Source organism: Lutjanus erythropterus, chromosome 21, assembly GCF_056507025.1.
Source record: "Lutjanus erythropterus isolate fLutEry1 chromosome 21, fLutEry1.hap2, whole genome shotgun sequence".
In the NCBI taxonomy this organism is placed as follows: Eukaryota; Metazoa; Chordata; class Actinopteri; order Lutjaniformes; family Lutjanidae; genus Lutjanus; species Lutjanus erythropterus.
The window spans coordinates 20,341,078-20,351,898 of record NC_139337.1 but is presented as its reverse complement, the minus strand read 5'-3'; the positions used below and the strand labels follow the sequence as shown (position 1 = coordinate 20,351,898).

Sequence of the window (10,821 nt, the reverse complement as noted above, 5' to 3'; positions counted from 1 at the left end):
AACTAAAAACTGGCCTTCAGTCGGCATGAGGGTGAATAGATAATGACTGAATTTTCATTTTTGGGTGAACTGTCCCTTTAAGAACCTGTGTCCTCCCAAAAAAAACTTTTTTGAAAGAGAGAGTTTTTTCAAGGATTGCTGAAAGTCTTGAAGAACTCTTTTGTTGCGGGTTTGTCAAGTGTTCTTTAAACCATACCATAAACGGGTTCCGGGTGGGTTCTTGATTAAACCCTTGGAATATATTCTTAGTAGAACTCACTGGGTGGGTTCTAGGTAAAACCCTTGGATACAAAAGGGTTCTCAGTAGAACCTCCCGAAGGTAAAACCAGGAACCAAACAGGGTTTACCAGCGGAGACGAGCTGAAAACGATGGTTCTAGTTAGCACCTTTATTTCTAAGAGTGTAGTCATGTCAATGCAAGTGTGTGTGTGTGTGTGTCTAGTTAATTAAACTGTAAACACCCTCAAAAGGTGGTGCAACAGGCCTTGATTGGGCGCTTTAATCAGCTCCACCTGTCAAACACGGCAATCAATTTCACATGAAAGAGAAAATGAGTGATTAAAAGCAGACATTAAGAGAGAGTGAAGAGGGATGGTGGTTGGGGAGCAGGGTGGAAGGAGGAGGAGGAGGATGAGGGGGAGGAGGAGGAGGGGAGAGGGCAGAAGAGGAGGAGAGGTCCTATTGTGTAAGATCTTGTGTGTGTGTTTGTGTGTTTGTGTGTGTGTGCAGGCTGCTGGCCACAGAAGGAGATGGGCTAGGACAATACGTAACTCCACTATAATTCATTCATCATTCTAGCCTGTGTGTGTGTGTGTAGGGAGAGGGGGGGGGGGGGGGGGGTGAGAGTAGTAGGAGGTGTGTGTGTGTGTGTGTGTGTGAGCGTGTTTGTGTGGCAGACGGTATTCCTGCTCGTCTCGCTCCACCAGTTAAGTTAACTCGGAGGCAGTCACTGGCACACTGCGGTGGTCTCTCTGTCTGTCTGTCCTGCTCTGAAAGCATCAACAGCCTCCTGGTTCTGCACCACAGGTAAGAAGAGCTCACGTTACCTCATTCTCAGCAACATGTTTTAACAACTTTTTAACAAAAAAAATGTCTATAAACTCTTTAAATTCAACTTTCTAAAATAGCCTTTCTCATTGGAATAACAGATTTTAGATCATTTTGTCTGCTTTTCAGCGTTTTTAATGTTCCAGCAGCAGCACAAAAAGGTTTTACTGTCTGTAAATATTTATCTCGTAAGCCCTTTGTTGAAAATCCCTGATATTACCTTGGGAACCCACACAGTGAAGTGAATGCAAATGTTAGATGAATTCTGTGACTTCATTCGTGCTACCTGTTGTTGCTGTTTGTTCAAGTTGATCATGTGAAAGTCCTGTGTGTGTTTGCGGAGCCTTTAAAAAGAACCGCTGTAGCTGTGTGGTAGACATGGAAGAATCCAGAACTGGATTATGCAAACTATACACAGAGAAGGATGGAGTCTATAATAAAGTTTACATTGTCTCATATTTCCGTAGAGAATTAGATCCACTTCCTGATAAACAATAGCTCAGCATTCCCTAAAAATCCTCACTTATGAAGAATTAAATCCCAAAACATGCAGGAAAAGGAGGAGATGTTGAATAGCAGGGAAAGGTCACAGAAGAAAAGCAGGTGAAATTTAATTTTCCACATTGTCAGTGAGAGAGACAGGTGTAAAACTGTTGAAGAAACGAGAAATAGAGTGATGGACTGAAACATGAGCATGCAGAGGAACAGAGGAAAAGAAGTCATCGCTCCCCTCCTACACTGTAAAAAAGAAGCTATTTGTTTTTAATTAAAAAAAGTTAGCATCTGGGCTGCTTTAAAAATATAAGTTGACTGAATTTGAAAAGACAAGTTGAGGTTATTTTGTAACGATTCAAAATATAAACTTAAGATATAAACTCTTCAGTCACACTGACAAATATTTGTAACATTTAACCATCATCATGTTTCACAGTGTTTTCTTTGTTGTGAAAATAAGCATCCATGACTTATGGTAAAGTGTATTAAAGACAGTCTGCAAATGTGTCTTTTTCAAACAATAGAAAAAAGGTGTCAAGAGAGTTTTAACTCTCAAACAGTACATGCTGGAAAATCTGCTAATATGCTGATCATGTCTCTTGAGAAACTTAATTTAATGAGTTGATTTAACTCTCAACATTCAGTTTATCTCTTCAAGCCAAAGGACACTGGGTTATAAGAACTCGTGTTTATATCAGTCCCTCCAGGAAGTTGCGATGTTGCAACCAATCCCTGTGATTTCTGCACGACTCCTGCAATTTTGTCCAATCACCGCAACTTTTTTGACCAATCATCATAGCTTCCTGCAAGTTTCACCAATTATAGCAGTCCCAATTGACTCAGTATTTTATTATATACCATTTTTTTGTATTTTTATTTTCATATTAAGGTTTGTCAGTGTTACTGACTTTTATCAATGCTCTGTGCACTTTTAAATTTCACGTTATGTGCTTGCTGTTTTGACTAAGTTTGAACTCCAGAAAAGATTTTGCTTCTTTGTGAAAAACCACCCAGGTGCATTTCTTCATTTACAGATAACGCATATAATGTTAGAATTTTTATGATCCTGAGCCTTTTTGGTAAGGTTACTTAGAGCACTTAGAACAAAGTGCAGTTTTATTCTCCCTTTAGCAAGTTGTGTTTGATTTCTTTAATGGATTATACCAAACAAAAATAACAAAAACAACTTTTTTGAGATTTCAATTTGCTCCCACAATTTCTTTGCAACAAACTGACTAAAAACACAATATGCGATAATCCCAAAAAAGTCTGCGAAATCCTTGAGGGACTCTTTTAAGTTCTAAAGTGTTCTGAAAATAAATGGAAATTTTAAGTTAAATTGTCCTGAATAGATAAAACGTGTATGTTTGTGTTAAGTGAATGAAAGAAGATTAATTAATTCCATTAAACTCCGGTACAGCTTTTTTTTTTTTTTTTACAGTGCAGGATATTCAGAGAGCTCAGTATCATGCTCTCAAACCAAGAGCTTTGTATGGGTTTCACTTTTACAAGCGTTTACGTTCTCCCCCCTAATGTTCCTATACTGGAGACAACATCTTCTCTGAGAGCCAGTAAATGTGCCGTTTCATCTGATCTCAGGTTCTCCAAAGAAATAATCATCCAACAAACTATCGTGATGATTGAAAACAAGTAGGAGAGAAAAGGATTATTGTAGATGAAAATGCCGATGGCATATTTCATAAAACACTGTACAGGAAATGAGGGGAAAGTTTGTGCTGTTTAATTGTGTGAGTGAGAATGAAAGCACAGTTTTATAAACAGAAAAATGCAGACATGGTTTCTGAAGCCAATATTTCCATTAGCCCCTCTCCTGCCAGCAGAAGTCAAGTCCTCGTTTAGGTCATGGACACTGTCACGCTATTACACACACACACACACACACACACACACACACACACACACAAACACTTAATCAAAATCTTATGTTCTTTCTCTTTTTGAACCTTTATAGAGTACACAAATTTTAAATGGGGACGTTCGTGGTTTGGTGCATTTTTTTTTTAAAAAAAAAGATCAAAGTCAGCCTCATTGCATGATACCACCATACTCACCCATCCTTATCCTTTAGTGAGTTTACCTTTGGTCAAGTTTCCTACTTCAAAAACTCTTCAGCTAAAGTGACACCCTTGTAAGTTGAGACAGAGGAGTAAGTGAGGTGTAGGAGGTTGCGGTTAAGGTGTGCTGCACTTTTAGACACCCATATCCTTTCTCTACTAGGAGAAATGGTGACATATTAAAAGGGACAGTTCACCCCAAAATCAGAAATACAGCTGTAGAAATGTCTGCCTTCTCTCCAATATAATGGAACTAGATGGCACTGGCCTTGTTGTGCTCAAAGCGCCAAAAATATATTGAAAAACTCAAAAGCAAACTCTCTTTCAATTCACAGACCTCCCATGAGGCCCCAGAGGGCAACAGAGAGTGGTTCCTACTGTCTGTTCCTTCTGGTTGGCATGATTTCTGGAAAGAGACATTGCTTTTGATTTTTTTAAGTGTATTTTTTTTTTTTTAGCGTTTTGAGCACCATCACCACCAACACGACTGCCCATAAGTGCAATCTTTTGTTTATTTGACCATTTATTTGTATTTTTGATTTGTGGATGAGCTGTGACACGGCCATTTGCTACTGGTTTTTAGCTGTATTCCTGTAACATGTTTAAAGATATATGAAAAGTTGAGTTTAAAACAACGGGAAGCACCAGTTGTGACATTCTGTTGACTGATCTGACCTGAAACGAGGCCTAAACAAGTGGATGATCATGAGCCGAGCGGCTGAGGTGGTGTGTTCCCAGTAAGATGAACCTCACTTCATAATGGGCTGATATAAATCATTAACTCCATCAAGCGGACATTTTAGTGGCTCTCTCTATGGGCAGCCAGATGGTGGTGCTCATGTCAGAGCAGCCGTGCGCTCAGGCTGAGGGCAGCCTCAGATAGCTCTGTTGATGGGATTCTATCCAACCGGCGTGGACTGTGAACTTTCAAACTTTTTAAGAAATTCCCATGATCCCAGGAAGACGCTGCATTTAAATAGCCCAGAAATAGGATTAGATGAGGAATGTAGCTGCTACAGGAGTTGGTTCCCTGCAGCCGCACAGAAAATATCCCCAAACTTCCTCCCGATCCTGATTTTATCACTCATTTTACAGTAAGCAGCTGTGTGTTTGCAAACAGTCCATTGTTGTGTCCGAGAGGATGTAGCTTGGCTCGCGGACCTTGTGAAGTGGGTGTTTACCTTCCTGTCTGTGGTCACCCAGGGTTTATGGCTGTCATTCAGTAATGTGCCATCTAACTCCGAGCCGTAGCTCACTGGACATGACCTGCACTAAATCACCTGCTTCCGAGTTGCCTTCTGTCTGTGCCACCTCACCTCACTTACATACTCTATATAGGCAGCAATAACTTTCAGCCATGTTTATATTCACTCCCCTCAAATGTGCCCTCGCCTTGAGCATCACCCTCATGGAAAAACACTGGCGGTTAACCGTACTAATAATGGCAAAAGGCATGTATGGTGTCCATTTTCTCCCATATTTCCATTTGTGGTCATCAGAAATCTTCTATGCATCAAGAGATCTTCTTAAATGGTTTCAAGACCCTTAAGTGTGTAACTGATACGTGTTTTGTCGCTCTCTTCTGTGTAGTTTAAATTTACAGCCACCCACTGTTATAACCATTAAAGAAAGAAAACACAGGTACAGTAAATCCAAGCAGTGACATCTGTGTTGGTGCTTTACCCTACCTACTGCAGCATGGTCTGTGCAGGAAACTTGCAGAGATATTTCATTATTCTGTTGCCCTTGGCACCCACACATCTTCCACACTCAACAATCCCCACATCTGCAACCGATATGGCTGTTGCTTTAGTGGGCTTTTTTTTTTTTCTTTCAAGGAATTCATCCACGAGAACCTGTTGGAAAATGAGGAGATCTTTGACTTGGAGATAAAGTAGTCCTCCTGGAAGGGCTCAGACTGTCTTAATGCCAACCAGAGGGCAGCAGGAATGCAGATAGGGATTCAATAAGTAGTCCACAGTAGCTGAGAAAGCAACAGCAACAGCTGGATTTCAGCAAAAGCAAAAGCCGGTTTTTAAAATAAATATATAGCTTGACTAGCTGAGGTCAAACTAAATTTATCTATAAGGTTTCCATCATGATAACGTTGTACCGTGTGAGATGGAAAGACAGTAAAATCTTTAAGCTATAATGCCATCTTGTGGCAAGATGCCTCCGTCAAACTGCAAATCAGGGGATTTGAGTGTGTATTGTGGCAGCTTGTACAGCAGTCTACATTTTAACTGTGTTGTACAAATTATTCAACTTTATATTCTAAAAAACAAACATGTTGTTTGTAAAAAAAAGAAAAAGTTTTTTAACTTTAAAAAAGTTAATTGATTGAATTTGAAGAGACAATTTGAGGTAACTTTGTAATGATTCAAAACAAATACACTTTTCGGGTCAAATAAACATTAATGACTAATGATTAATAAATATTGATTCATTTGTACTTGAGAAAGCAAAAGCTTAATAAAGCTTAAGATGTTAAGTTGAATCAACAACTCTTCAGTCTCACCGACAAACATTGCAAACAAGTTTGTTTTCCTGTGACATTTTCTCTGTTTGAAGGGTCAGTTCTTCATTTCACACAGAGAACTTACAGCTGCAGCTGCTCCTGTTGGAGTTACTTTGTTCCAGCATTGGCACAAAGACAATATGTGAAACTGCTTCCAGTGAATTTATTACATGTTAATTGTAAGGGTTCCAAAAAGTTGAGAAAACCCATAATTTCAAGGCAACTGCCTTCACTAGATTTTTGAATTTTGAATCAAACTCAAACTCGTCAGTTTTTGCTTCAAAATGAAATGACTGCAATTAAATATATTATGTTATTGATTATTATTCACTTCCTCTTCAATACGTTTACTCATAAATTTCTGAAAAACAAATCTTTGGTGGTTTCTAAAGCTCAGAGATTCAAGTTGCTCTCAGGAATAAAAGCAAATTATCTCAACAAAACCTTATTTGTAGGTAAAACTTTTTCAGAACTTCAAAAGAGTTTGAGTGGGGCTCAAAACTCAAAAATCTATTGAAGTAAAATTTTGAGTTTTCTCAACCTTTTCATTTTTACAGTATAAGGCCTTTAATAAAATACTAACTTTCATTATGGTTTGCAGAAATGAGCAACTTTATCTTAAAGTATAAGTAAATACAAACGTTTTCTACAAACTGTACAAAGGAAGAAATGCATGGAAATTTATCTGACTGAACTCTGTACAGTGCATTCATTCAACTCATCATTTCACGTGGGATGAACTCATGGTTATAAGTTCTGAAGTGCTCTGATTTTTTTAAAAATAAACATTTTAATGTTACATTAAAGAGAAAGGATTAGTTAATTCCACTTCATTCTTGTATGATTATATGTGCTATTTGCCCACTTTTGAGTCTCAAATTCAGAGTTTTTCCCAGCATCTGTCTGGTTTTAATGCAACCACAAGCATCTTGTTATTTTCATGTAATTAGTAGCAGAAACTATCTTTGCAGCTATAGTAATAGTATACATCAGGCGTATGCTAATATTATTACATCAACCCCACTAATGACACTCACTAAGCTATTCTATTAAACATAAAGACTCTGAACACATTTGTTTTTTACTCCCATTTCACATTCTGCCTGTACAAATGAAGCAAAAAAGCAGCCCCGAGGCAAATTTTCCGCAGCACGCAGGTTTGATTTTCTCACAGAGCAAAGTTTCCACAGAGCCGAATCCCTGCTGTCCTGTTTGTTTAGGTGTGTGCTGATTAGAAGTTCTCATGCTGGGTACAATGTATCTCTGCACACCGAGGGTTTGAAACGTGACATGTCTTTTTACAGTGACTGGAGCCTCAACCCTCTCTTTCTCTCTCCTCCCTGCTCCCTCAGTACCTCGGTGTTTAATGGCGTTGTTATCCCAGCTCGCACTTTGCCATGCAGTCTTCATTAACACAGGTCGTAACACGAGGCATAAATGTTCTCCTTCCGGGTGCCGACAGTCCACCCAGATGGACGGACCATTTGATAAACACTGTACAGTTTTACTGTTGCCGTTCATTAGCCCAGAGACAATTTAAAGGAGAAGGGAGAGTGCAGACTGTCTGAATAATGATGTTTCAAAGGGCATTTTTGGAATATTGAATAACATACAACATCTGTTTTTCATGGCTCCTTATTTTACAGAAATAACATAAAGCGTCAGGATGGCTTTAATGTGCAGGTCTTTAATGAGCTGGTGTAGGGTGAGCACTTTCATGGGTGCTCGTGTAGATTAGCGTTTATGGACCATGCCAGCGGTAATGATGGCTCTTCCCCGAGACTGCCTGTGACATTTTTTGTTGTGTTTCTTTTATAGGACTCGCTGAGGCCCTCGCCCAAGGCCTGTATCAGTCACCACAGACGCACCCTGCCGACAGGGCCCCCGTTTAAAAGTCCCAGGATCTGGCACTGAAAAGGGAAAATGCAGAATATAACGGCGGGAGCGACAGAAGGCCTATCTCTGGCATGCGGCATGTCTGGAAACCATGAATTCATCTTCACCCTGGTGCCCATCGTCTACGGCTGTAATTTTGTCATCGGCATTGTCGGGAACAGCATGGTGGTGGCCGTCATCTATTGCTACATGAAGCTCAAGACAGTGGCCAACATTTTTGTGCTAAATCTCGCCATTTCTGACCTCACCTTCCTCATCACTCTGCCCATGTGGGCCACCTTCACCGCCACAGGCTACCACTGGCCCTTTGGAGGCTTCCTGTGTAAGGCCAGCGCGGGCCTGGCGATTTTCAACCTCTACACCAGCGTCTTCTTTCTCACGGCGCTCAGCATCGATCGTTACCTCGCCATCGTCCACCCGGTACGATCACGCAGGTTCCGCACTGTGGTGTACGCACGCATCACCTGCGTATTGATGTGGCTGTTTGCCTTTGTGCTCAGCGTGCCCACAGCGCTGACTAGGGACGTCTACAACCTCACAGACTCTAACCAAACAGTGTGCGGCATTCTGCACCCGACCGTTGAAAACACCAAGAGGTTGAATGAGCTCCTGCTCGCCATCAGTTTGATGAAAAGCCTGCTGGGCTTCTTGGTGCCCTTCGTCATCTTCATCACCTGTTACTGCCTCATTGGACGAGCGCTGCTGGGGGCGAGGCACATCCAGAAAAGCTCTCGTTCCCGGGATGACGAGGTGCTGCGCATGCTCGCAGCAGCTGTCCTGGCCTTCTTCCTGTGCTGGGTGCCCCATCAGGTGTTCCACTTGATGCAGCTGCTCACCCAGCTGACACAGGGGAAGAACTGCGCCATCTTGGAAATCATCGACACCGCCATGCCCTTCACCATCTGCATCGCCTACTTCAACAGCTGCGTTAACCCAATTGTGTACGGCTTTGTTGGACTCAACTTTCGGAAAAACTTACTGCGTCTGCTGCGCTGCTCGCCGGGTGGAACGACAGGGCCTCACCCGAGCATCAGCTCCAAGATGAGCGCCCTCTCTTTTCGTGCCTCTGAGGCCCTGAGTCTCACTGCCAAAAGCAAGACTTCCCCTGACGTTAAGTGATAAAACATAAAGAAGAGGGTACAAGTTCACTCTCCCCGCTCTTTTGGTCTGTGGTTAAGAGGATGGGGATGGAGACATTCCATGCTTTTAAAACCCCAACTGTATTACCAAGCACTGAACCATACAGAATGGTTGAAACGTTGTAGCCCTGTCCCTCTGCAAGTAAGTCCAAGAGACATTCAGTACCTTGTGCAAGGCTTATCTGCAGAACAGTTATTCATAAACCATCACATCGCACAACACTCACGCTCAACGGAAAAATCTGGTGAAGAGTAAAAAAATCCAGGAATTAACTGTAGGACCGGAGTGAATAAGGTTAACTACGCTTCAAACCACTCACAAGGACTGAAGGTATATCCAGTGTCCTCAAGGGCAAGATACAAAAAATTTGGATGAACGGTCCAAAAACTAAGGCGACAAATTTTTTTTATTGAGAGACTAAAGCTTTGATGACCCGTGTGTCTTTGAAACATTTGTCCAGGGATACTCAACATGCTTTGAGCAGGAGCTCTAGGCCTGCATGACAGATAAATAAGATATTTTACTGCATTTAATAGCTACAATAGTATTTTGGTTGTAAATCCTTTGGTTACATTTGAAAGAGTTTATATAACATTTAGAGCCCAACTGGCACTAAATTTTTGTTGCTGATGCCAAAATTAGAGAGTGAAAACAAATTGCGATATCAATAAATTGGCTGATATTCTTTATTTATATACAAAATGACAGCAGGGCACTGAAACAGCAAACTTTCACTGGTACTTTTAATATTTAAACATGGCTATCAATTTAAAAAAACATAAATAGAATAATTTAAATTAAAAACTTATCAAATATACATAAAATGATGCCTATGAAAGCTCTGCATTATTTTCTGCACACAGATGCACAGGATAAACTGCTCCGACCAGTGGCAGAATGAATAGTATATTTACACACGTTTAGTGTGTATAAGCTAATATGCAACTTAAGCCAACAGCCAACAGACATGATTAAATATTTACTAATGAATAAACAAAAATCTCAGTATATTTTCATATGAATTGAATTAGAAGATGATTATAGGGCCACCCAGCACCCTATCATAACCAGACTTGATCCATGGGCCACAGGTTGAGTATCACTGTATTAGTCTCTTAATTTAAAACAAAAAAAAAGTTGCCTTAGTCCGTCTTCTCCGGTGTTTATGGACCGATTTTCCATTTTTTTTCCCTGTGACAGATACATGAATGGAGCATTGCCTTGCAAGAAAAGACTACATAATTACAGATCGCTTATCCCATTATTTATATAAGATGTATGTGTGCTGCAGGATTGCGCCTTCAAGGATATAGTGCAGTAATATATTGTCCAGTGATAACCGTTGTGTGTGCTCAGCAGGTCGTTCACCAGTTGGAACAGTGATCAAGCGCTCAACAAAGATGCCAAAGCTTAAAAAAAAACAATCATAAGCCACGCAGGCATTCTCAGCCAGCAGCTGTATACATGGAACAATTGGAAAAGTGTAGCAAAAACGTGATGTTTATATCAGTAAATGACATATTATACTGTATGTGGTAATGTCAAGAGATGTGCTCCTTGTCATGTATAATACGTGTTTGCATAATGAGATTGAAATGCTTAAATGTTGCCTATTCTGGGAGTAACATGCTGTATAATAAGAGTGCTACA

At 40.5% G+C, this 10,821-nt stretch overlaps 1 protein-coding gene across 1 annotated transcript; it reads left to right on the top strand.

The window, feature by feature from the left end:
- The first annotated feature begins 887 nt into the window (after window positions 1-887).
- On the top strand, window positions 888-10,110 carry agtr1b (angiotensin II receptor, type 1b). The gene is made up of 2 exons (XM_084746945.1): window positions 888-1,026; window positions 7,954-10,110. The coding sequence occupies exon 2, from the start codon at window positions 8,059-8,061 to the stop codon at window positions 9,148-9,150; it is 1,092 nt and encodes a 363-aa protein (XP_084603071.1). The 5' UTR covers window positions 888-1,026; window positions 7,954-8,058; the 3' UTR covers window positions 9,151-10,110.
- Window positions 10,111-10,821: the final 711 nt, after the last annotated feature.

Coding starts and splice junctions, on each gene's coding strand:
- agtr1b (XM_084746945.1), top strand. CDS start 8,059: ATGCAGAATATAACGGCGGGAGCGACAGAAGGCCTATCTCTGGCATGC.